Source organism: Oncorhynchus masou, chromosome 24 (assembly GCF_036934945.1).
Source record: "Oncorhynchus masou masou isolate Uvic2021 chromosome 24, UVic_Omas_1.1, whole genome shotgun sequence".
In the NCBI taxonomy this organism is placed as follows: Eukaryota; Metazoa; Chordata; class Actinopteri; order Salmoniformes; family Salmonidae; genus Oncorhynchus; species Oncorhynchus masou.
The window spans coordinates 98,352,570-98,380,357 of NC_088235.1; the positions used below are offsets into that span (position 1 = coordinate 98,352,570).

Here is a 27,788-nt window from a genome sequence, read left to right on the forward strand (position 1 = left end):
TATTTTGGTTTCATCTGACCATATGACATTCTCCCAATCTTCTTCTGATTCATCCAAATGCTCTCTAGCAAACTTCAGACGGGCCTGGACATGTACTGGCTTAAGCAGGGGGGCATGTCTGGCACTGCAGGATTTGAGTCCCTGGCGGCGTAGTGTGTTACTGATGGTAGGCTTTGTTACTTTGGACCCAGCTCTCTGCAGGTCATTCACTAGGTCCCCCCGTGTGGTTCTGGGATTTTTGCTCACCGTTCTTGTGATAATTTTGACCCCACGGGGTGAGATCTTGCGTGGAGCCCCAGATCGAGGGAGATTATCAGTGGTCTTGTATGTCTTCCATTTCCTAATAATTGCTCCCACAGTTGATTTCTTCAAACCAAGCGGCTTACCTATTGCAGATTCATTCTTCCCAGCCTGGTGCAGGTCTACAATTTTGTTTCTGGTGTCCTTTGACAGCTCTTTGGTCTTGGCCATAGTGGAGTTTGGAGTGTGACTGTTTGAGGTTGTGGACAGGTGTTTTTTATACTGATAACAAGTTCAAACAGGTGCCATTAATACAGGTAACGAGTGGAGGACAGAGGAGCCTCTTAAAGAAGTTACAGGTCTGTGAGAGCCAGAAATCTTGCTTGTTTGTAGGTGACCAAATACTTATTTTCCACCATAATTTGCAAATAAATTCATTAAAAATCCTATAATGTGATTTTCTGGATTTTTTTTCTCATTTTGTCTGTCATGGTTGAAGTGTACCTATGATGAAAATTACAGGCCTCATCTTTTTAAGTAGGAGAACTTGCACAATTGGTGGCTGACAATACTTTTTTGCCCCAGTGTATATGGCAGTTCCCTACCTTCTCCCTTTTCCACTTGCCTCCTCCATTTTTGTGGTAATGCTACAATCAGTTGGTTATAAGTTTCTTTTGAGCAGACATTCTCATATATTTTCGATAGCTGCATATGTGAAAAGTCCACCGTTGATATTCATAATATTGTTAATAAATACAATGAAAATGTTCCATACGGAATGTTTTTTTATTAATCAGTATATTGGAGTTTAACCATAACATTTGTTGTAGTATTTGTTCTATCTTTTATGGAGGGTAAAATTGTAACCAGATTTGTATGGCTTGTTCAAGAAAGGGCAATCATTTAAACAAAATTGAATTTTCAATTAGAGAGAAGTTGTAATCTGTATAAAGGCAAAAATGTAGTTTTTGAACAACAGATGAGCCTTTCTTAATAATGTACTGGATAACCATTTGGGGGTTTAAGTATAATTTATGTATGAGTGAAGCTTCTAGTGAGAGGTTTAAAGCTTTAATGTTTCGTCATTTTAGCCCCCCCAAACTCATATTCATTATATAAGTAGGCACACCCACACACACATACTGGACACCATGGGAAAGGGTTCACCCAACACCTGTATCAACAGCAACAGCTCTGATCCCTCTCGCTATAAAAAAAAGATGGGAACATGGCCAGGAATGAGAGAGAGAGAGAACGCAGCTCCATAAGTGCAGAATCTCTGTCTGTCTGTGTGCCCATTGCTTTGCGTCTTTGTGCTTGCGGGTTGTGAGTATGCTTAAATATGTACTTCCAAACATAAAGTATTCGCACCCCTAGACTTTTTCCAGATGTTGTTGTATTACAAACTGGGATTAAAATGGATTTGTCATCTTTTGTCAACGACCTATACAAAATACTCTGTAATGCCAAAGTTGAAGAAAATTCCCGGGCAGACTAGATGAAAAATCTGTTGATGTGCCCTTGAGCAAGGTACTTAATTAACCTTAATTGCTCTGCATAAGAGCGTCTGCTAAATCAGTGTTGCGTTGGTTATGCGTTGGGTATTTGAATCAGCGGTGTAGTACTAGGACGAAAACCAAAGCGTGCACCCAGGGGGGCCCCTGGACCGAGTTTGTCACATGCTGTGCTAAATGACTGAAGAGTAAAAATGCAAGTTGGTTGTTCATCATTGCTAGACAGCCATTTTCAAGTCTTTCCATAGATTTTCAAGACGATTTAAGTCAAAACTCCCTAGTCCTTGCCGATGATAAGCATACCCATACCATAATACAGCCACCACCATGCTTGAAAATATGAAGAGTGTGTTATGTTACTATTGTGGAGTAACTACAATGTTGTTTAATCCATCGTCAGTTATCTCCTATGACAGCCATTAAACTCTGTTACTGTTCTAAAGTTACCATTGGCCTCATGGTGAAATCCCTGAGCGGTTTCCTTCTTCTCCACCTGTATCTTTGTAGTGACTGGGTGTGTTGATACACCATCCAAAGTGTAATTAATAACTTCACCATGCTCTAAGGGATATTCAATGCCATCTACCAGTAGGTGTCCTTCTTTGCGAAACATTGGAAAACCTCCCTGGTCTTTGAGGTTGAATTTGTACTTGAAATTCACTGTTCGACAGAGATACCTTATAGCTAATTGTTTGTGTGGGGTACAGAGATGGGGTAGTAATTTAAAACAGGTTAAACATGACTATTGCAGAGTCCATGCAACTTATTCTGTGACTTGTTAAGCACATTTTTACTCCTGAACTAATTTAGGCTTGCCATAACAAAAGTGTTGAGTACTTATTGACTGAAGACATTTTAGCTTTTCATTTTTTAATAATTAATTTCTAAAAACATAATTCCACTTTGACGTTATGGGGTATTGTGTGTAGATCAGTGACACAAAATCTAAATGTAATCCATTTTAAATTCGGCTGTAACAGAACAAAATGTGCAAAAGTACAGGGTGAATACTTTCGGAAGGCCCTGTATGTGTGTATAAATGTGTGTGTATGAAAGATTGTGTGCTTCTCTGGAGGGTGCTTATGGTCTCTATCCTGGTTTATCTGACTCACCTTGTAGTTTACTAACATTTGTAGATGGAAGGGTTTGGTTAGTGCTTGTGCACAGTCAGCCTGCAGCCCTTCAATCAGGGGGATTCACCAAGCTCACTGACCACAACAGAGCGAGTGTGTCATATGTTTTGGAAATAAGTCAGCTCGTTTTCTTACTGCATTTACAGTAAGGATCTGTAGGTGTTCTAGTGGTGTTGTTTCTATCAGTACTTTACCCTGACTTTCATTTTGTCTACTCCCTTCACAGAACAGCGCAAACTGGCTCTAACCAGTATAGAAAGAGGAGTGGGAGGCCCCGGTGCACAACTGAGCAAGTAGACAAGTACATTAGGTGACTCCGGGATGCTGGCCTTCTAGGCAAAGTTGCAAAGAAAAACCATATCTCAGACTGGCCAATAAAAAGACAAGATTAAGATGGGTTAAAGAACACAGATACTGGACAGAGAAACTCTGCCTAAAAGGCCAGCTTCCCGGGGTGGCCTCTTCACTGTTGACGTTGAGGCTGGTGTTTTGTGGGTACTATATAATGAAGCTGCCAGTTGAGGACTTGAGGTGAGGCATCTGCTTCTCAATCTAGACACTCTAATGTACTTGTCCTCTTGCTCAGTTGTGCACCGGGGCCTCACACTCCTCTTTTTATTCTGTTTAGAGCCAGTTTTCTCTGATCTGTGAAGGGAGTAGTACACAGCGTTGTATGGGATCTTCAGTCTCTGGGCAATTTCTCGCATGGAATAGCTTTCATTTCTCAGAACAAGAATAGACTGACGAGTTTCAGAAGAAAGTACTTTTGTTTCTGGACATTTTGAGCCTGTCATCGAACCCACAAATGCTGAGAGACCTCGCCACTGTTATATTTCACTGTCTTTTTACTGTTGTTTTTATTTCTTTACTTAGCTATTGTTCACCTAATACCTTTTTTTACACTGTTGGTTAGAGCCTGTAAGTAAGCATTCCACTGTAAGGTCTACCTACACCTGTTGTATTCGGCGCATGTAACAAATAAACTTTGATGCTCCAGATACTCAACTAGTTTAAAGGTCAGTTTTATAGCTTCTTTAATCAGACACAGTTTTCAGCTGTGCTAAAATAATTGCAAAATTGTTTTCTAATGATCAATTAGCCTTTTAAAATTTTAAAACTTGAATTAGCTAACACAACGTGCCATTAGATCACAGGAGAGATGGTTGCTGATAATTGGCCTCTGTACGCCTATGTAGATGTTCCGTTAAAATCAGCCGTTTCCAGCTACAACCGTAATTTACAAGTAACAATGTCTACGCTGTATTTCTGATCAATTTGATGTTATTTTAATGGACAAAAAAATTTGCTTTTCTTTCAAAAACGAGGACACCAAATGTTTTAACGGTAGTGTGTGTGTGTGTGTGTGTGTGTGTGTGTGTGTGTGTGTGTGTGTGTGTGTGTGTGTGTGTGTGTGTGTGTGTGTGTGTGTGTGTGTGTGTGTGTGTGTGTGTGTGTATATATATATATATAATACCCTTGAATGAGTATTTGTGTCCAAACTCATGACTGGTACTGTATATATATATATATATACAGTACCAGTCATGAGTTTGGAGTTTGGACACAAATACTCATTCAAGGGTTTATTTTTACTATTTCCTACATTGTAGAATAATAGTGAAGACATCAAAACTATGAAATAACACATATGGAATCATATAGTAACCCGAAAAGTGTTAATGGAAGCAAGTCCCTGCAGCAATGTTCCAACTTCTAGTGAAAAGCCTTCCCAGAAGAGTGGAGGCTGTTATAGCAGCAAAGGGGGGACCAACTCCATATTAGTGCACAGGATTTTGGAATAAGATATTCGATGAACAGGTGTCCACATACTAATGGTCATATAGTGTATTTTTCTATTTGGTCCTCAAACTTGAACTCAACTCTGAGGCGAAAACGAGGCGTTTTCCGCGAACCTGGAATACGCAACATCACTCTCCCTCATCTGATTGGTCAGGTAGGCGGGCTTTCTGAGCCAGCATACACTGCCTCATCTGATTGATTGATTTGGCAGGCTTTCTGACTTTGTGGCTGTGGTAACTAGTGATGTCCCATCTCATGGAGAGCAGCACTGTAGCTCTCTTTCCCCATCTAGTGGAGACTGGAGCGCAGTAAATGGCCTGATCAAGCCAGCGTAATCTGTACCAGATCCAACAGACATCACTCTGCCCAGCTAAACTGATTCACCTCTGCCTTGTACAAACCCACTGCCCTCTCCTCAGCTCCCCTTTGCTCCCTTCTCCTCCTCCTCTCTCGCTCATCACTCTGAACCAACGGGGCATTCTCTGCATCGCCGGCAAGGGGAGAGATGGATCAGAAGACAAATAAAGAAAGGAGGAGGGGACTGTTTGGTGTGAAAGCCTGCTGAGATTATTGAGGAATGTGGAGTTATTATGAAAACGGTTGATTTAATCTCTCAAGTATTTGATCCTGTGGGTTCATCTCTCTCTCTCTCTTGCTCTCTCTCTACCTCTCTCCCTCTATTTCACCATCTCAGTGGGGTTGGGGGCCATAGCCCTGGATCTAGAGGGGGACCCTCGCCCGTCGGCCCTCAGCAGGATCAGGGACACAGCTTCTCTGAAGAGGGGGTGCAGTCTGCGTACCCCCCGCCCCAGCAGTGAGTAACACTAGCTACACTATATAAACGTCCTCTCACAGTCAACTGCGTTTATTTTCAGCAAACGTCACGTGTAAATATTTGTATGAAAAAAACATGATTCAACAACTGAGACATTAACTGAACAAGTTCTACAGACATGTGACTAACAGAAATTGAATAATGTGTCCCTGAACAAATGGGGGGGGGTCAAAATCAAAAGTAACAGTCAGTATCTGGTGTGGCCACCCAGCTGCATTAAGTACTGCAGTGCATCTCCTCCTCATGGACTGCGCCAGATTTGCCAGTTCTTGCTGTGAGATGTTACCCCACTCTTCCACCAAGGCACCTGCAAGTTCCCAGACAAGTTATTTGGATTTTTACGAATTATCTTTGAAAGACAGGGTCCTGAAAAGGGGACGTTTATTTTTTTTGCTGAGTTTATATATTTTATTTTGTGTTTTTATTTAACCTTTATTTGACTAGGCAAGTCAGTTAAGAACAAATTCTTATTTACAATGACGGCCTACACCGGCCAAACCCTGGAAGACGCTGGGGATTGGGAGTACTATGGGCCTTCCAATCACGGTCGGTTGTGATACAGACTTAGAATGCTGCGCCACACGGGAGCTCAATTTGTCTAGGACCAAAAGGCTCCTTAACAGCTTCTACCCCCAAGCCATAAGACTGCTGAACAATTAATCAAATGGCCACAGGAATATTTACATAACCCCCCCCCCCCCCATTTGTTTTGTACACTGCTGCTACTCGCTGTTTATTATCTATGCATAGCCACTTCACCCCTACCTATATGTACAAATTACCTTGACTAACCTGGACCCCCGCAAATTGACTCGGTACCGGTACCCCGTGTATATAGCCTCGTTATTGTTGTTTTATTGTGTTACTTTAAAAAAAATTAACTTTAGTTTATTTGGTCAATATTTTCTCAACTCTTCTTGAACTGTGCTGTTGGTTAAGGGCTTGTTGTAAGTAAGCATTTCACGGTAAGGTCTACACATGTTTTATTCTGCACACGTGTCAAATAAAGTTTGATTTGATTACAGTACAGTATAACAATATATCAAGTTCAATCAAGTCAAATGTGTCACATACACATTTTTAGCAGATGTTATTGCGGTTGTAGTGAAATGCTTGTGTTTCTAGCTTCAACAGTGCAGTAATATCTAACAATTAACAACAATACATACAAAGTAAAAGAATGGAATTAAGGAATATTTAAATATTAGGATGAGCAATGTCAGAGTGGCATAGACTAAAATACAGTAGAATAGAATACATTATATGAGATGAGTATAAAGGCAAAATATGCTAACATTATTAAAGTGACTAGTGTTCCATTGTAAAGTGGCCGGTGATTTCAAGTCTATGTAAGTGGGGAAGCAGCCCCTAAGGTGCAGGGTTACGTAACCGTGTGGGAGCCGCCTAGTGATGGCTATTTCACAGTTTGATGGCCTTGAGATAGAAGCTGATAGAAGCTGTCTGTCGGTCCCAGCTTTGATGCACCTGTACTGATTGCGCCTTCTGGATGATGGCTCGGGTGGTTGTTGTCCTTGTTGATCTTTTTGGCTTTCCTGTGACATCGGGTGCTGTAGGTGTCATGGAGGGCAGGTAGTTTACGCTCAGTGATACGTTGGGCAGAACGCACTACTGTGCGTAATACAGCCCGAGGGTGTGCTCTCAATTGTGCATCTGGAAAGGTTTGTGAGGGTTTTAGGTGCCAAGCCAAATTCCTTCAGCTTCCTGATGTTGAAGAGGCCCTGTTGCGCCTTCTTCACCATACTGTCTGTGTGGGTGGACCATTTCAGATCGTCAGTGATGTGTACGCCAAGGAACTTGAAGCTTTCCACCTGCTACACTGCGGTCCCGTCCCACTGCTGGCCCGTAGGACAGTGTGCAGTGCGATGGCGATTGCATCGTCTGTGGATCTATTGGGGTGGTAAGCAAATTGAAGTGGGTCTAGGGTGTCCGGTAAGGTAGATATGAACCTTAACTAGCCCCTCAAAGCACTCATGATAACATAAGTGAATGCTATGGGGCGATTAGTAATTTAATTCAGTTACCTTTGCTTTCTTGGGTACAGGAACAATGTTGGACATCTTGAAGCAAGTGGGGACAGTAGACTGGATAGGGATTGAATATGTCTGTACACACTCCAGCCAGCTGGTCTGTGTATACTCTGAGGACGTGGCGAGGGATGCCGTCTATACACACACTACCAGCGATTCTCAACCTGTGTTGTGGACAATGTAGATTTGTAACGCTTCATCGTGAACTATACTTTATGTACAACACTATATTACTCCACTCCATTCTCTTGTCCCTCTGTAACCTGTCTGCTTGTGGTTTGTAACCTGTCTGCCTGTAACCTGTCTACCTGTGGTCTGTAACCTGTCTGTCTCCTGTGTGTGTTGTAGCCTGGCGTTATGAGACGCCCCAGCAGGTGCAGTTTGTGGAGAAGCTGTCGGACGTGGTGATTGGCCAGCTGCCCAACTTCTGGAAGCTCTGGATCTCTTACGTCAACGGAAGCCTCTTCAGCGAGGTACACACACACACACACATATACACATACTCTCTGTACACACCTATATCAGTCCTCAAGCACTGTGTCTGTTGTTTTTTAAACAGACTGGTGAGAAATCTGGCCAGGTGGAGAAATCGAAGAAGAATGCCAGACAGAGACAGAACGACTTTAAGGTACGTTTTGTTCAGTTAGATATACTTTTGGTAAACCTCAGAAGACTCTCTTTCTGTGTGTAGTTTTACTTCCTGAAATGGTTTGTGTTATATATTTGATATGTCTGTAGAAAATGATTGAGGAGGTGACCCATCGCCTGGTGAAGCTGGTGAGAGGTGCTCTCCTCCCCTCTACTCTGACTGAGCTGGAGCTGAGGCTGTATGGGGGCTGGGAGAGTAAGACTGAACTCACTGGACCCTGGCTCACACAGGTCATACACACTGTCAGGTATGGACACCTCGCTCTAGTGTATTGATAATGGCGCCAGAGAGAATGGCTGCAGTTTTACGGTCTCCTAACCAATTGTGCTATTGTGTGTGTTTCTTCGCATTATTTGTAACTTATTTTGAACATATTGTTTCTGCCACCGTCTCTTATGACCAAAAAAAGCTTATAGAAATCAGGACAGCTATTACTCACCTCGTATTGAAAGACGATTTGTTCTTTAGCTAGTCGGACGAGAAGTATTTACTCCAGTCACCCGACAAGTCCCTCATCCCCGTCATTCGCTGGAGAAAGAGACGGGGATATCGAGGATGAAGATCGGGGTGCCTTGTAAGGGTCCGGCGGCGAATGGGTAATTTGCATTTACCATTGGTCCTATCAGCCAATGTACATTGGATAATAAAATATACAAACTACAAGCACGTATATCCTACCGACGGGACATTAAAAACTTCAATATCCTATGTTTCATTGAGTCGTGCCTGAACGACAACATGAATAACATACAGCTGGCGGGACACACTGTACCGGCAGGATAGAACAGTAGCCTCTGGTAAGACAATGGGTGACGGTCTATGTATATTTGTAAACAACAGCTGGTTCGCAATTTCTAAGGAAGTCTCAAGATTTTGCTGGCCTGATTTAGAGTATCTCATGATAAGCCGTAGACCACACTATTTACCAAGACAGTTTTCATGTATATTCTTCGTAGCTGTCTATTTACCACCACAAACTGATGCTGGCATGAGGACTGCACTCAATGTGCTGTATACTCCCATAAGCAAACAGGAAAACACTCATCCAGAGGCGACGCTTCTAGTGGCCGGGGACTTTAATGCAGGGAGACTCAAATCCATTTTACCTCATTTCTACCAGCATGTCACATGTGCAACCAGAGGGAAAAAAACTAGACCACCTTTACTCCACACACAGAGACTCATATATACAAAGCTCTCCCTCGCCCTCCATTTGGCAAATCTGACCATAATTCTATCCTGGTTCCTGCTAACAAGCAAAAACTAAAGCAGGAAGCACCAGTGACTCTGTCAATAAAAAAAGTGGTCAGATGAAGCAGATGCTAAGCTACAGGATTGTTTTGCTAGCACAGACTGGAATATGTTCCGGGATTCTTCCGATGGCATTGAGAAGTACACCACATCAGTCACTGGCTTCATCAATAAGTGAATCGATGATGTCGTCCCCACAATGTCTGCGTACATTTCCCAACCAGAAGCCAAGGATTACAGGCAACATCTGCACTGAGGTTACGTGTAGAGCTGACGCTTTCAAGGAGCGAGACTCTAACCCGGAAGCTTATAAGAAATCCCGCTATGCCCTTCGACGAACCATCACACAGGCAAAGTATCAATACAGGACTAAGATCGAATCGTACTTCACCGGCTCCGAGGCTCGTCGGATGTGGTAGGGCTTGCAAACTATTACAGACTACAAAGGGAAGCACAGACGCGAGCTGCCCAGTGACACAAGCCTACCAGACGAGCTAAATTACTTGTATGCTTGCTTTGAGGCAAGTTACACTGAAACATGCATGAGAACATCAGCTGTTCCGGACGACTGGGGGATCACACTCCGTAGCCGATGTAATGCCTTTAAACAGGTCAACATTCACAAGGCCGCAGGGCCAGATGGATTACTGGGATATGACCTCTGAGCATGCGCTGACCAACTGGCAAGTGTCTTTCCTGACATTTTCAACCTCTCCATGTCTGAGTCTGTAATACAAACATGTTTCAAGTAGACTACCATAGTCCCTGTGCCCAAGTACACTAAGGTAACCTGCCTAAATGACTACCGACCCGTAGCACTCACATCTGTAGCCATGAAGTGCTTTGAAATGCTGGTCATGGCGCACATCAACACCATTATCCCAGAAACCCTAGACTCACTCCAATTTGCATACTACCCCAACAGATCCACAGATGATGCAATCTCTATTGCACTCCACACTGCCCTTTCCCACCTGGACAAAAGGAACACCTATGTGAGAATGCTATTAATTGACTACAGCTCAGCGTTCAACACCATAGTGCCCTCAAACCGTATCACTAATCTAAGGACCCTGGGACTAAACACCTCCCTCTGCAACTGGATCCTGGAATTCCTGATGGGCCACCCCCAGGTGGTAATGGTCGCTAACAACACATCCGCCACGTTAATCCTCAACACGGGGGCCCCCAGGGGTGCGTGCTGAGTCTCCTTCTGTACTCCCTGTTCACATCATGACTGCATGGCCAGGCATGACTCCAACACAATCATTAATTTTGCTGATGACACGAGTGGTAGGACTGATCGCTGACAACGATGAGACAGCCTATAGCGAGGAGGTCAGAGACCTGGCCGTGTGGTGCCAGGATGACAACCTTTCCCTCAACGTGATCAAAACAAAGGAGATGATTGTGGAATACAGGAAAAGGAGGACCGAGCACACCCCCATTCTCATCGACGGGGCTGTAGTGGAGCAGGTTGAGAGCTTCAAGTTCCTTGGTGTCCACATCACCACCAACCTATCATTGTCCAAGCACACCAAGACCGTCGTAAAGAGGGCACAACAAAACCTATCCCCCCTTAGGAGACAGAAAAGATTTGACATGGGTCCTCAGTTCCTCAAAAAGCTCTACAACTGCACCATCGAGAGCATGACTGGTTGCATTACTGCCTGGTATGGCAACTGCTCGGCTTCTGACCGCAAGACACTACAGAGGGTAGTGCGTATGGCCCAGTACATTACTGGAAGCTTCCTGCCATCCAGGACCTCTATACCAGGCAGTGTCAGAGGATCGCCCTAAAAATTGTCAAAGACTCCAGCCACCCTAGTCATAGACTGTTCTCTCTGCTACTGCACGGCAAGCGGTACTGAAGCGCCAAGTCTAGGTCCAAGAGAATAGAAACATCCTCTCACTGTCAACTGTGTTTTTTTTCACTTAACGTGTAAATATTTGTATGAACATAAGATTCAACAACTGAGACATAAACTAAACAAGTTCCACAGACATGTGACTAACAGAAATGGAATAATTTGTCCCTGAACAAAGGGGGGGAGGTCAAAATCAAAAGTAACAGTCAATATCTGGTGTGGCCACCAGCTGCATTAAGTACTGCAGTGCATCTCCTCCTCATGGACTGCGCCAGATTTGCCAGTTCTTGCTGTGAGATGTTACCCCACTCTTCCACCAAGGCACCTGCAAGTTCCCAGACATTTCTGGGGGGAATGGCCCTAGCCCTCACCCTCCGATCCAACAGGTCCCAGACGTGCTCAATGGGATTGAGATCCGGGCTCTTTGCTGGCCATGGCAGAACACTGACATTCCTGTCTTGCAGGAAATCACGCACAGAACGAGCAGTATGGCTGGTGGCATTGTCATTCTGGATGGTCATGTCAGGATGAGCCTGCAGGAAAGGTACCACACGAGGGAGGAGGGAGGGAGGAGGATGTCTTCCCTTTAACGCACAGCGTTGAGATTGCCTGCAATGACAACAAGCTCAGTCCGATGACGCTGTGACACACCGCCCCAGATCATGACGGACCCTCCACTTCCAAATCGATTCCGAGTACAGGCCTCGGTGTAACGCACCTTCCTTCGACGATAAACGTAAATCCGACCATCACCCCTGGTGAGACAAAACCGCGACTCATCAGTGAAGAGCATTTTTTTCCAGTCCTCTCTGGTCCAGCGATGGTGGGTTTGTGCCCATAGGCGACGTTGTTGCTGGTGATTGCTGGTGAGGACCTGCCTTTCAACAGGCCTACAAGCCCTCAGTCCAGCCTCTCTCAGCCTATTGTGGACAGTCTGAACACTGATGGAGGGATTGTGCGTTCCTGGTGTAACTCGGGCAGTTATTGTTGCCATCCTGTACCATGTTCGGATGTACCGATCCTGTGCAGCTGTTGTTACACGTGGTCTGGCACTACGAGGACGATCAGCTGTTCATCCTGTCTCCCTGTTGCGCTGTCTTATGCATCTCACTGTACAGACGTTGCAATTTATTGCACTGGCCACATCTGCAGTCCTCATGCCTCCTTGCAGCATGCCTAAGGCACGTTCACGCAGATTAGAAGGGACCCTGGGCATCTTTCTTTGGTATTTTTCAGTCAGTAGAAAGGCCTATTTAGTGTCCTAAGTTTTCATAACGGTGACCTTAATTGCCTTCCTTCTGTAAGCTGTTACTGGCTTAACGACCATTTCACAGATGGATGTTCATTAATTGTTTATGGTTCATTGAACAAGCATGGGAAACAATGTTTAAACCCTTTACAATGGAGATCTATGAAGTTGTTTGGATTTTTCCGAACTATATATGGGCCTATATGTACAATTGAAGTCGGAAGTTTACATACACTTCGTTGTAGTCATTAAAACTTGTTTTTCAACCACTCCACAAATTTATTGTTAACTAACTATAGTTTTGGCAAGTCGGTTAGGACATCTACTTTGTGCCTGACACAAGTCATTTTTCAAAAAATTGTTTACAAACAGATTATTTCACTTATAATTCACTGTATCACTATTACAGTAGGTCAGAAGACTACATACACTAAGTTGACTGTGCCTTTAAACAGCTTGGAAAATTCCAGAAAAGGATGTCATGGCTTTAGAAGCTTCTGATAGATTGACATAACATGACAACATGACAATTGACATAACTTGAGTCAATGGGAGGTGTACCTGTGGATGTGTTTCAAGGCCTACCTTCAAACTCAGTGCCTCTTTGCTTGACATCATGAGAAATTCAAAATAAATCAGCCAACACCTCAGGAAAAAAAATTGTGGACCTCCACAAGTCTGGTTCTTCCTTGGTAGCAATTTTCAAACGCATGAAGGTACCACGTTCATCTGTACAAACAATAGTGCGCAAATATAAACACCATGGGACCACGCTGCCATCATACCACCCAGGAAGGTGACATGTTCTGTCTCCTAGAGATGAACGTACTTTGGTGCAAAAAGCGCAAATCAATCCCAGAAAAACAGCAAAGGACCTTGTGAAGATGCTGGAGAAAACATGTACTAAAGTATCTATATCCACAGTAAAACAAGTCCTATATTGATATAACCTGAAGAAGAACAAGCCACTGCTCCAAAACCGCCATAAAAAAGCCAGACTGTGGTTTGCAACTGCACATGGGGGACAACGATCATACTTTTTTTTAGAAATGTCCTCTAGTCTGATGAAACAAAAATAGAAATGTTTGGCCATAATGACCATTGTTATGTTTGGAGGAAAAAGGGGGAGGCTTGCAAGCTGAAGAACACCATCCCAACTATGAAGCACAGGGGTGGCAGCATCATGTTGTGTGGGTGCTTTGCTGCAGGAGGAACTGGTGCACTTCACAAAATTGATGGCATCATGAGGAGGGGAAAATTATGTGGATATATTGAAGCAACATCTCAAGACATCAGTCAAGAAATTAAGCTTGGTCGCAAATGGGTCTTCCAAATGGACAATGACCCCAAGCATACTTTCAAAGCTGTGGCAAAATGGCTTAAGGACAACAAAGTCAAGGTATTTGTGTGGCCATCACAAAGCCCTGACCTCAATTCCATAGAAAATTTGTGGGCAGAACTGAAAAAGCATGTGCGAGCAAGGAGGCCTGACTCCGTTATACCAGCTCTGTCAGGGGGAATGTGCCAAAATTCACCCAACTTATTGTGGGAAGCTTGTGGAAGGCTACCCGAAACGTTTCACCCAAGTTAAACAATTTAAAGGCAATGCTACGAAATACTAATTAAGTGTATGTAAACTTCTGACCCACTGGGAATGTGATGAAATAAATCTCTCTACTATTATTCTGACATTTCCCATTCTGAAAAGGATGTGGTGATCCTAACTGACCTAAGACAGGGAATTTTTACTAGGGTTAAATATCAGGAATTGTGAAACTAAGTTTAAATGTATTTTAGCTAAGGTGTATGTATACTTCCGACTTCAACTTGTTACCTCGACTAATATTGACTCTGTAACGGTAGCCCCTGTATATAGCCTTATATAGCCATGCTATTGTTATTTTACTGCTGCTCTACAATTATTTGTTGTTTTTATTTCTTATTTTTTTAATCTTCTATTTTTTTATTTTTTTTACTTAAACATATTTTTCTTAAAACTGCACTGTTGGTCAAGGGCTTGTATGTAAGAAAGCATTTCACTGTAAGGTCTACACCTTGTATTGTCAAATCAAATCAAATTTTATTTGTCACATACACATGGTTAGCAGATGTTAATGCGAGTGTAGCGAAATGCTTGTGCTTCCAGTTCCGACAATGCAGTAATAACCAACAAGTAATCTAACTAACAATTCCAAAACTAATATCTTATACACAGTGTAAGGGGATAAAGAATATGTACATAAAGATATGAATGAGTGATGGTGCAGAGCAGCATAGGCAAAATACAGTAGATGGTATCGAGTACAGTATATACATATGAGATGAGTATGTAAACAAAGTGGCATAGTTAAAGTGGCTAGTGATACATGTATTACATAAGGATGCAGTAAATGATAGAGTACAGTATATACGTATACATATGAGATGAATAATGTAGGGTATGTAAACATTATATTAGGTAGCATTGTTTAAAGTGGCTAGTGATATATTTTACATCCTTTCCCATCAATTCCCATTATTGGAGTGGCTGGAGATGAGTCAGTGTGTTGGCAGCAGCCACTCAATGTTAGTGGTTGCTGTTTAACAGTCTGATGGCCTTGAGATAGAAGCTGTTTTTCAGTCTCTCGGTCCCAGCTTTGATGCACCTGTACTGACCTCGCCTTCTGGATGATAGCGGGGTGAACAGGCAGTGGCTCAGGTGGGTGTTGTCCTTGATGATCTTTATGGCTTTCCTGTAACATCGGGTGGTGTAGGTATCCTGGAGGGCAGGTAGTTTGCCCCCGGTGATACGTTGTGCAGACCTCACTACCCTCTGGAGAGCCTTACGGTTGTGGGCGGAGCAGTTGCCGTACCAGGCGGTGATACAGCCCGCCAGGATGCTCTCGATTGTGCATCTGTAGAAGTTTGTGAGTGCTTTTGGTGACAAGCTGAATTTCTTCAGCCTCCTGATGTTGAAGAGGCGCTGCTGCGCCTTCTTCACGATGCTGTCTGTGTGAGTGGACCAATTCAGTTTGTCTGTGATGTGTATGCCGAGGAACTTAAAACTTACTACCCTCTCCACTACTATTCCATCGATGTGGATAGGGAGGTGTTCCCTCTGCTGTTTCCTTCAGTCCACAATCATCTCCTTAGTTTTGTTGAAGTTGAGTGTGAGGTTATTGTCCTGACACCACACTCCGAGGGCCCTCACCTCCTCCCTGTAGGCCGTCTCGTCGTTGTTGGTAATCAAGCTGTTGTTGGTAATCGTTGTTGTGTCGTCCGCGAACTTGATGATTGAGTTGGAGGCGTGCGTTGCCGCACAGTCGTGGGTGAACAGGGAGTACAGGAGAGGGCTCAGAACACACCCTTGTGGGGCCCCAGTGTTGAGGATCAGCGGGGTGGAGATGTTGTTGCCTACCCTCACCACCTGGGGGCGGCCCGTCAGGAAGTCCAGTACCCAGTTGCACAGGGCGGGGTCGAGACCCAGGGTCGAGCTTGATGACGAGCTTGGAGTGTACTATGGTGTTAAATGCCGAGCTGTAGTCGATGAATAGCATTCTCACGTAGGTATTCCTCTTGTCCAGATGGGTTAGAGCAGTGTGCAGTGTGGTCGAGATTGCATCGTCTGTGGACCTATTTGGGCGGTAAGCAAATTGGAGTGGGTCTAGGGTGTCAGGTAGGGTGGAGGTGATATGGTCCTTGACTAGTCTCTCAAAGCACATGATGACGGAAGTGAGTGCTACGGGGCGGTAGTCGTTTAGCTCAGTTACCTTAGCTTTCTTGGGAACAGGAACAATGGTGGCCCTTTTGAAGCATGTGGGAACAGCAGACTGGTATAGGGATTGATTGAATATGTCCGTAAACACACCAGCCAGCTGGTCTGCGCATGCTCTGAGGGCGCGGCTGGGGATGCCGTCTGGGCCTGCAGCCTTGCGAGGGTTAACACGTTTATTCGGCACATTTGACAAATACATTTTTATTTTATTTGATACACGCTGTCAGGTATGCACACCTCACTCTAGTGTCGTACACACTGTCAGATATGGACACCTCACTCTAGTGTTATACACACTGTCAGGTATGGACACCTCACTCTAGTGTCATACACACTGTCACGAATGGACACCTCACTCTAGTGTCGTACACACTGTCAGGTATGGACATCTCACTCTGTGTGTTTGTGCGAGCATGTGTGTGTCAATGACTTTATCCCCCATATTCTAGACCCCCAATCCTTCCTCCACTAAAACTTTCTCGCTCTCGTCTCTCCTCTCTCGTCTCTCTTGTCTCTCTCCTCTCGTCTCTCTCCTCTCTCTCCTCTCTCTCGTCTCTCAGAATCATTTTTGAAGCTCTGGTTGCTCTGGAGATCCCTAATGATCTGCTGCAGGTGATCCAGGATCTACTGTTGGAGCTGAGACACCACTGTCTACTGGTCACACTGCACCACACCGCAGGGGGTGAGGGAGGAGGGGGGAGGGGGGGGGGGTGGGAACTGAGACATCACTGTCTACAGGTCTCCCTGCACCACACCGCAGGGGGTGAGGGAGGAGGGGAGGGAGGGGGGGTGGGAACTGAGACATCACTGTCTACAGGTCTCCCTGCACCACACCGCAGGGGGTGAGGGAGGAGGGGGAGGGAGGGGGGGGGGGACTGAGACATCACTGTCTACAGGCCTCCCTGGACCACACCGCAGGGGGTGAGGGAGGGAGGGGGGGGGGGTGGGAACTGAGACATCACTGTCTACAGGTCACCCTGTACCACACCGCAGGGGGTGAGGGAGGAGGGGAGGGGGGGGGGGGACTGAGACATCACTGTCTACAGGCCTCCCTGGACCACACCGCAGGGGGTGAGGGAGGGAGGGGGGGTGGGAACTGAGACATCACTGTCTACAGGTCACCCTGTACCACACCGCAGGGGGTGAGGGAGGGGAGGGGGGGGAGGGAGGGGGGGTGGGAACTGAGACATCACTGTCTACAGGCCTCCCTGGACCACACCGCAGGGGGTGAGGGAGGGAGGGGGGGTGGGAACTGAGACATCACTGTCTACAGGTCTCCCTGGACCACACCGCAGGGGGTGAGGGAGGAGGGGAGGGGAGGGAGGAGGGGGGGGGGTGGGAACTGAGACATCACTGTCTACAGGTCTCCCTGGACCACACCGCAGGGGGTGAGGGAGGAGGGGAGGGAGGGGATGGGAACTGAGACATCTCTGTCTACAGGTCTCCCTGCACCACACCGCAGGGGGTGAGGGAGGAGGGGAGGGAGGAGGAGGGGGGGGGGATGGGAACTGAGACATCTCTGTCTACAGGTCTCCCTGGACCACACCGCAGGGGGTGAGGGAGGAGGGGAGGGAGGAGGAGGGGGGGGGGGATGGGAACTGAGACATCACTGTCTACAGGTCTCCCTGGACCTCACCGCAGGGGGTGAGGGAGGGGAGGGGGGAGGAGGAGGGGGGGGGGAACTGAGACATCTCTGTCTACAGGTCTCCCTGCACCACACCGCAGGGGGTGAGGGAGCAGGGGAGGGAGGGAGGGGATGGGAACTGAGACATCACTGTCTACAGGTCACCCTGCACCACACCGCAGGGGGTGAGGGAGGAGGGGAGGGAGCGGGGGGGGGGGTGGGAACTGAGACATCACTGTCTACAGGTCTCCCTGCACCACACCGCAAAGAGTAAGAGAGACGGAGATATGGGAGGGAGGGAGGAGAGGGGAGGAAGGAGGAAAGGGGACCTGAGACATCACTGTCTGGAAGAAAGGGGCAGAAGGAGGAGAGAGATGGAGAAAGGGGCAGAGGTGGGTTAGGTAAGGTGAGGTTAGTGAAAAAGAAAGTGTTTGTGAAAGGGGGTTTTGTGGTTAAACTCTGTTGGTCATTCTGACTGTGGCCCTAGATCTATAGAAACTCAGGTTGATAGTAACAGCTCATGTGGTTTTGAAGGTAGTCATTCACTAGTTTAGAGGGTCATTTCACTTTCTTTTGCGGTCTTCTACCAAACAGTTCTATTTAAAATGTCATGTGAACTGATCATGGCTCTTCACTTGTTCACGAGTATGTAGTATCATTATTTAATTTGATAGTGATCAAAAATAATGGGAAATGGCAAAAGCACACATTTGTTGCCCCTACAGTGATTTATGTTGGTGTATGCATTTTGTCAGATGTCAAAAGGCTTGCAGAGAAAGAGGACTGGGTCGTAGACAATGAAGGAATCACCAGCTTGGTAAAGTTATATTTACTATACTTTGTGATATATCATTATTTATTTTATAGTAAGATATGATGAAAAATATAACATGGTATAATCTATATATCTGATTTGTGTGTTGTGTCATGTGCAGCCAGCCCAGTTTGAGCAGTGCCTGGTGCAGATGCTGCAGTCACTCAAAGAACCCATGGAGACCAAACCTGGGGAGGTCAATGTAAGGAACACACACTATAACAGAATCTCTTTCATCTATGTGAACTACTCTTTTTATGTATGTGAATTGCATTGAACAATCATATAAATGCAACATGCAACAATTTCAAAGATTTTACTGAGTTACAGTTCATATAAGGACATGAATACATTCATTAGGCTCTGATATATGGATTTCACATGACTGGCATTACAGATATGCATCTGGTGGTCACGGATACCTTAATAAATATGGTAGGGGCGTGGATCAGAGAACCAGTCCGTATCTGGTGTGACCACCTTTTGCCTCATGCAGCACGACACGTCTCCTTTGCGTGGAGTTGATCAGGCTGTTGATTGTGGCCTGTGGATTGTGGGAACTGGAACATGCTGTCGTGCACATCGATCCAGAGCATCCAAAACATGCTCAGTGTCTGGTGAGAATGCAGGCCATGGAAGAACTGGGAGATGTCCAACTTCCAGGAATTGTGTAGAGATCCTTGCGACATGGGGCCGTGCATTATCATGCTGAAACAGTTGATGGCGGTGGATGAATGGCACGACAATGGGCCTCAGGATCTCATCACAGTATCTCTGTGCATTCAAATTGCCATCGATAAAATGCAATTGTGTTCATTGTCCATAGCTTATGCCTTCACATACCACAACCCGACCGCCACCATGGGGCACTCGGTTCACAACGTTGACATCGGCAAACCGCTCGCCCACATGACACCATACACGCTGTCTGCCATCTGCCCGGTACAGTTGAAACCGGATTCATCCGCGAAGAGCACACTTCTCCAGCATGCCAGTGGTAATCGAAGGTGAGCATTTGCACACTGAAGTCGGTTATGACCCAAACTGCAGTCAGGTCAAGACCCTTGTAAGGACTACAAACATGCAGATGAGCTTCCCTGAGATGGTTTCTGATTGTTTGTGCAGATATGATTCGGTTGTACAAACCAACAATTTCATCAGCTGTCCTGGTGGCTGGTCTCAGACGAACCCACAGATGAAGAAGCCATATGTGGAGGTACTGGGTTGGCGTGGTTACACATGGTCTGCGGTTGTGAGGCCTGTTGGATGCACTGACAAATTCTTTAAAACGATGTTGGAGGTGGCTTATGGTAGAGAATTTAACATGAAATTCTCTGGCAACAGCTCTGGTGGACATTCCTGCAGTCAACTTAAGACATCTGTGGCTTGTGTTGTGTGACAAAACTGCACATTTTAGAGTGGCCTTTTATTGTCCACATCACAAGGTACACCTGTGTAATGATCATACTGTTTATTCAGCTTCTTGATATGCCACACCTGTCAGGTGGATGGATTATCTTGGCAATGGAGAAATGCTCACTAACAGGGATGTAAACAAATTTGTGCACAAAATTGGAGAGAAATAAGCTTTTTGTGTGCAAGGGACATTTTTGGAGATTTTGTTTTTTTCAGCTCATGAAACATGGGACCAACACCTTACATGTTGTATTTATATTTTTGTTCAGTATGAATGGTGGTGTATTGGACCACATTACTGTGTGATAGTTGGTTGTATGCAGTGTGCTGTCTCACCTTCCCCTCCTGTCTTCAGATCCTTCAGTTGGATCAGGCCCAAGATCAAGCCTCAGAGCTCTGTGTGGACATCATGAAGGTACTGTACAGTCACTACAGACTAGGTTTACACAATATTTCACCACAATAATACAGAGTAGAGATTAAGATTACGGTATAGTTCAACATAGGTATCCCTTCAGTTTACTGGTACTGTAGTTAGCATGCATTTATGGTACTACTGTCTCAAGAGAAAAGGTTTACAGTATATTTCACTCTAGTGAAGGGTCACAGGTAGTTTATTGCTACAATGCTCAAATTCAGTAGGCATTTAGGAACTGTTTCCAGGACACAGATTAAGACTAGTCCTGGACTGAAAAGGCACCTTCAATGGAGAATCTCCATTAAGAATGCTTTTTAGTACTGGATTAGGCTTCATCTATGTCCGGGACACTGGCCCTTAGATTATTGTAGCATTTTACCTTTGTATCAGGAACGGACCAGGAAGCTCTGTGAGAGGATCATGAAGGTATAGTACTATAGAGTAAAGATAAGGATTACATCCTATTTCACCATAGGAATATCTACAGTTTACTAGTAGTTTACTGTAGGTCTACAGTGCAGAAATTAAGTTGAAATGTATTAATAATTGTAGACTTGTACTTTCTGAGCAGGTTGAAGAGCAGGTGAAAAAGCTCTAAGGATAAGGTACTGTGTGGTACAGAGTAGATACGCGACTAGGATTACACCATAGGAGTCCCTACAGATTGTAGGTCAGGGGTAGGGAACTACATTCAGCCACGTGCTGATTGTTGACTGAGTGGATGGTCAGCGGGATAGAATATAATTCTAATCATTTGAACACTGAAAATTGACCACAACTAAGCCCAAAAATAGATTGTATTTCAAATAAAAAATATAATTTTATACCTTGATTACATTGAGGCACGATCACATTACTATTTATTTTTTTATAACAAACAATTTCCTTGCAGGGTGGTTTTGTCTGTTGCCGACCCTTTATATGTAGTTTACTGTAGGTTTACAGTGCAGTCCATTCACCCCACTCCCTTTTAATATAGTCGACTGTTACTGTTGTCTCTGTGACGCTGACCTGTCTCTGTGACGCTGACCTGTCTCTGTGACGCTGACCTGTCTCTGTGACGCTGACCTGTCTCTGTGACGCTGACCTGTCTCTGTGACGCTGACCTGTCTTTGTGATGCTGACCTGTAACATCTCTTCCAGGTGTTTGTCAACTGCCTGGAGCAGCTGAGCAATAAAACAGATGGGGACATCGACACTTCACAGTGAGTACAGGCAGGGACTTTACATCCAGTGTCATTTTGTGTGTGTCTGCCTTAATGTGTTTTTGAACTCTGTATGTGTGTGTGTATTCTTAGTATATCAGTGGACCTTGCCTCTCCAGACCCATTCAGTGGCCTTCAGGAAGACTTCTGTGCAACACCGGTAAGAAGATCACAATTTTCTCAGACTGAGACTACAGGCCTCAATTGAACTCAATCTACCTCAATCTCACACTACAGGATTGCCAATGTCAATGAGCATTCTCAATTAAGGTTATTTTTCTTGCAATCTAACCCCCCTACACACCCACACACACATATGTATCTCCTTCGCTGGTAAACCAAACCAATATGTTATGATACTGTTTCCTGGTTGTGGACAGGAAGCAGACAACCTAATTTCTTGTATATGTGTCCAGATGAGAGTGAATGGGCCTGGGTGTGTAGTGAAGGGGAGAGGAGGAAGAGGAAGGGGAGTTTTTGGTAAAGGGAAATAGAGCAGGGTGCAGATGGGGTTTCCCCTGATCTCTGATCTCAGGGTTGAGTCGATGAGACAGCCAGACAATATTCAGGGCACATGCCAGAGTTCAGGCCTACAGAACCACCTTAAGACATTATCATATGGAGTACCAGACATCTCACTGAAATACAGTAAGGCCTCAGAGAAACGGTGGGCTGGTAGGCCATAGATTGACATGGTCTACAGAGACGGGAAGTGTTGAAAAATAATAGAAGAAGACTAGAATTTTTATAATAAAAGGAGTTGCCAAAGTAACCAAATTATTTGAGATTGTCTATTAAGACCAGAACCTCTCCTCTTTTAGGAGTGAACACTACCTGTTACACTAATCATGTCAGTGAGGTTGTCGGTGAAGTAACTGTTATAATTGACCTTGTATCATTGAAGAAAACCCGGTGTGTAGTATGGCGCCAAACAGCATCTTAGTCAATTCCAGTAAAACAGGGATGGAGTCGATGATGAGATTAACTGACAGATGCTCAGAAACAATCGCTCAACATAACAAATCCAACATCCTGAACTTTCTACGGGTGTGTGTGTGTGCATGTGCATCTCTTTCTCTCTATAGGAGCAGCGTCTGCTGATAATCCTGAGTAACTGTCAGTACCTGGAGAAACACACCTTCCTTAACATGGCTGAACACTTTGAGAAACACGGTTTCACCGGGACTGACAAGATCACACAGGTTAGTAGAGAGGACACACACAAACACAGACACAAACAGACACACACACAGTTAACTGTCAGAAACAGCAAACAGTTAACTGGCTCCTTAGATGTTTTGGTGTTTAGTTTTTGGTGTTCTTTGAAGAAGATTTGTCACCAAAGAAGTGATGAGAAATGAATGTTTTGGGGCAGAACTATTACTCGCTCTTTCTCTTTAAACAGCTAAAGGTCAGATCTCTGAGTCAAGTCTCCTTCTCTCTCACACACACACTCATACAGACAGATGTTGGTTGGTTGGCTGTTCCTGTAAAAACAGGTAAACGGCTTGTGTTTTTTTAGAAACATGGCCTGTAAGCAGTTGGTTCAAAACCAGGATCTATATTGTGACTATAAGAATATAAATCAAGTTCCTGTAAAAGCACTTTGTGACAGATGCTATTGTAAGAATAGATTTCTAAGTACATTTCATTGACATTTGATTGATGTCTCTCTCCTCTGCTCCCAGGTGTTGATTAGGTTTGTCTCTACCTCTGTTTCCAGGTGAGTGTCCATGCAGTGAAGGAGCTGGATGAGAGTCTGTTTGATGCCTACATTGAGAGGAAGTCAGATCCCATCGTAGGATCCCTAGAACCAGGCATCTACGCTGGATACTTCGACTGGAGGGACTGTAGTACACCTACAGGTACACACACACACACACACACACACACACACACACACACACACACACACACACACACACACACACACACACACACACACACACACACACACACACACACACACACAGATATACGCTGCTACTTTGATTTATTTTATATAACATTTATTTAACTAGGCAAGTCAGTTAAGAACAAATTCTTATTTACAGTACACCAGCAGGTACACAGAAATGTATTTCTAGAATTTTTATAATTTTCTCTCTGCATTGTTGGGAATGGCCCGTAAGTAAGTGTTTCACTGTTAGTCTACACCTGTTGTTTACCAAGCATGGGGTGGCAGGGTAGCCTAGTGGTTAGAGCGTTGGACTAGTAATCGGAAGGTTGCAAGTTCAAACCCCCCAGGTACAAATCTGTCGTTCTGCCCCTGAACAGGCAGTTAACCCACTGTTCCTAGGCCGTCATTGAAAATAAGAATTTGTTCTTAACTGACTTGCCTAGTTAAATGAAGTTTAAAACGTTTTTTTTTAAATGTGACAAATGTGATTTGATTTGATCTGCTCTGTCTACGTCCATTGGCGTGACTGCACACCTTTTTACACACCTTAATCACAGGACATTATGGACTGAGGCCAGTATTCAAACCAACACAGATTAACCACATGTACACGGCGATAGACTTTTAAATGCAATTTCCCAGACGTTTGTGGAGATTGCATTCGCAATGTCGAGTTGCCAAGCCACCGATGTAACAGAGAGAGGGGGGTTTACCCATAATAACCCTTGACCTATCTAGCCTCTTGGGCTTATCTCCAAAAGCAATAAAACTTACGGCTGTCTGGGGAACATTATGGCAGAGGTTTTCAAACTGGGGTCTGCAGCCTCCTAAGGTTCCATAGAGGCACTGCAGGGGTTCTGCTAAATTATTTTATGAATATCACGAGCTTCAACAGCATACCATATGTCTCTGCGTCCAGTATGAAGGAAGTTAGTGGTAGTTTCACAAGCCAATGCTAAAGCTTCAAGTTTGATTAGTCATATGTACGTGAACACATGGTATACACTGTCCAATGAAATGCTTACTTGCAGGTTCCTTCTCCACAAGCCAACAACAATAAGAAATTATAAAAGATAAGAATATCAACATAAAGTAAATGGCTCAGTAGAATATAATAACATTTTAGCATTCGTATAATACATGAAGCATTCGTATAATACATGAAGCATTCGTATAATACATGAAGCATTCGTATAATACATGAAGCATTCGTATAATACATGAAGGCACAATTTATAGTCCAATATTTACACAAAACTATGAAATAACACATATGGAATCATATACAAACCAAAAAAGTGTTAAACAATTCAAAAGTTCATTTGTGGAATTTCTTTCCTTAATGTGTTTGAGCCAATCAGTTGTGTTGTGACAAGGTGGGGGGGGGGTCAAGTCCATATTATGGCAAGAACAGCTCAAATAAACATAGAGAAGCGACGACAGTCCATCATTACTTTAGTCAATCCGGAAAATTTCAAGAACTTTGAAAGTTTCTTCAAGTTCAGTCGCAAAAACCATCAAGCACTATGATGAAACTGGCTCTCATGAGGACCACCACAGGACAGGAAGACCCAGAGTTAACTCTGCTGCAGAGGATAAGTTCATTAGAGGTAACTGCACCTCAGATTGCAGCCCAAATAAATGTTTCACAGAGTTCAAGTAACAGACACATCTCATTATCAGCTTTTCAGAGGAGACTGCGTGAATCAGGCCTTCATGATCCAATTGCTGCAAAGAAACCACTACTAAAGGACATGAAATAAGAATAAGAGACTTACTTGAGCCAAGAAACACGTGCAGTGGACATTAGACCGGTGAAAATCTGTCCTAGAGTCTGATGAGTCCAAATTTGAGATTTTTGGTTCCAACCGCTGTGTCTTTGTGAGACGCAGAGTAGGTGAACAGATGATATCCATATGTGTGGTTCCTACGGTGAAGCATGGAGGAGGAGGTGTGATGGTGTGGGGCTGCTTTACTGGTGACACTGTCTGTGATTTTATTTAGAATTCAAGGTACAGTTATTCTGCAGCGATACGCCATCCCATCTGGTTTGCGCTTAGTGGGACTATCATTTGTTTTTCAACAGGACAATGACCCAAAACACACCTCAAGACTGTGTAAGGGCTATTTGATCAAGAAGGAGAGTGATGGTGCTGCATCAGATGACCTGGCCTCCACAAACCTGACCTCAACCTAATTGAGATGGTTTGGGAGGAGTTGGATCGCAGATTGAAGGAAAAGCAGCAAACAGTGCTCAGCATATGTGGGAACTCATTCAAGACTGTTGGAAAAGCATTCCTCATGAAGCTGGTTGAGAGAATGCCAAGTATGCAAAACTGTCAAGGCAAAGGGTGGCTACTTTGAATAATCTAAAATATGTTTAGATTTGTTTATCATTTTTTGTTATTTATGTGTTATTGATTCCATATGTATTATTTCATAGTTTGGATGTTTTCCCTATTATTCTACAATATAGAAAATAGTTTAAAAAATCTGAAAAACCCTTGAATGAGCAGGTGTGTCCAAACTTTTGACTGGTAGTGTATATGTATGTGTGTGAGTGAGTGGATGAGTTAGCGTGTGAGCGCATGTGTGCTAAGGTGCGGAGAATCCGAGCAGGTGGTCTGTCCAGTGAACTGCTCATGGCTGGGGTGTATGGGGTCCTTGATGATGCTGAGGGACTTCCTCATGCACCGTTTCAAGTAGATGTCCCGGATGGGTGGGAGCACGGTCCCAGTGATGCATTGGACCTTCTTCACCACACACTGGACGGACTTGTGGTCGTGGACAGAGTAATTCCTGTACCAGGCTGTGATGCAACCGGTCAGGACGCTCTCGATGGTGCAGAGGTAGTATTTGGAGAAGACCCAGGGTGACTTGCCCGATTTTCTTCAGCTGCCTTAGGAAGTAGAGACGCTGTTGCACCCTCTTGACAAGAGTGGTGGTGTTGTTGGTCCATGACAAATCCTCTGTGATGTGGGCGCAGTGAAACTTAAAACTGCTGACTCTCTCTACTGCAGTCCCCTTGATGTGGATCAGGGCATGTTCCCTCCTCTGCTTCCTGAAGTCAACAACTCCTTTGCTGATGTTGACGGAGAGTTTGTTGTCCTGGCACCACAATACCAGTTCACTTACCTCCTCCCTGTGGTCTGCCCGTCACTATAATAGTAAAATAGTGATTTAGTCAGACATCATAGGCAGAAGCTCTATAGAGATGGCGACTTGGAATTAAATAGTAAAGTCAACAAATAAAACAAATATTTTATTAAAGTAAATTAATGTGAATAAATGATGGTTAATAAGCGATTAGCAGAAATGTCACTACCATCATGACATTCAATCCGCATAGTACATTTAATGAAAAAATAATAATAATTAAGGAAATCGAAAACGGTGATTTTATTTTTTCATAATCGAACCGAAACTGAACCAACCTCAAAAAGCACTAATCTCTCAGCACTAACTAAATGTCTCTGTGTGTCCTGAAGTTTTACGATGAACAGTGCTTGGATGTGCTTAGCCTGATGTTCACAACTTCACATACAGTCTACTCTTAGTCTACTCTGTATTAGGTCTGTGACGATACCAGTATCACAATATTTTTACCTTGGCAAATTAAATCACGAAGCAGATCAAACTTTTTTGTCCTTTAAAAACCTGCTGTCTGTAAAATACAATATGCTATAGCTGGGAAAATAAATACATGTCACTCTGGATGAGAACATAATGTTTGTTTCCAACATTAGGGCTGTTTTCCTAAAGAAGTTAAATCCGCTTCCTGTTTTCTTTCATTGCCACGATACTGACGAGTATCGCAGTACTGGTATCGCCCCAGCCCTGTTGTTGTGGGTGGGGGAGCCCCTTGTAGGAAATGTCACCCTGAATCTTCAGGGAATTCTTCATACAATCATACACACACACTCTAAATTGATGTGATGTTAGCAGTGACATGGACATATATCATTCTGGTCTGTCGTTTTGTGTGTATGCGCACACACACACACATACACACAGATGTGCTATGAGGCTGTGCACAGGTGACACTTGTGTGTGTTTTACGTACCTTAAAA

General features: G+C 44.3%; 1 protein-coding gene across 6 annotated transcripts in view; it reads left to right on the forward strand.

The window, feature by feature from the left end:
• The window catches only part of exoc2 (exocyst complex component 2), a 120,681-nt gene that overhangs the window by 73,876 nt on the left and 19,017 nt on the right, over window positions 1-27,788 (forward strand). For 5 of the 6 annotated variants that reach the window (XR_010451492.1, XM_064935797.1, XM_064935798.1 and 2 more), the window contains 12 exons: window positions 5,382-5,501; window positions 7,919-8,043; window positions 8,130-8,198; window positions 8,309-8,466; window positions 16,902-17,023; window positions 18,721-18,782; window positions 18,901-18,981; window positions 20,551-20,610; window positions 21,757-21,818; window positions 21,912-21,978; window positions 22,904-23,020; window positions 23,542-23,683. Coding sequence is in view for 5 of the 6 variants with exons in the window: in XM_064935797.1 (XP_064791869.1) it covers window positions 5,382-5,501; window positions 7,919-8,043; window positions 8,130-8,198; window positions 8,309-8,466; window positions 16,902-17,023; window positions 18,721-18,782; window positions 18,901-18,981; window positions 20,551-20,610; window positions 21,757-21,818; window positions 21,912-21,978; window positions 22,904-23,020; window positions 23,542-23,683 (1,185 nt within the window). In the remaining variant the exon portion in view is untranslated. Of the gene's footprint in view, window positions 1-5,381; window positions 5,502-7,918; window positions 8,044-8,129; window positions 8,199-8,308; window positions 8,467-16,901; window positions 17,024-18,720; window positions 18,783-18,900; window positions 18,982-20,550; window positions 20,611-21,756; window positions 21,819-21,911; window positions 21,979-22,903; window positions 23,021-23,223; window positions 23,493-23,541; window positions 23,684-27,788 lie in introns of those variants that run through there. The other variant, XM_064935801.1, reaches the window with a different exon arrangement.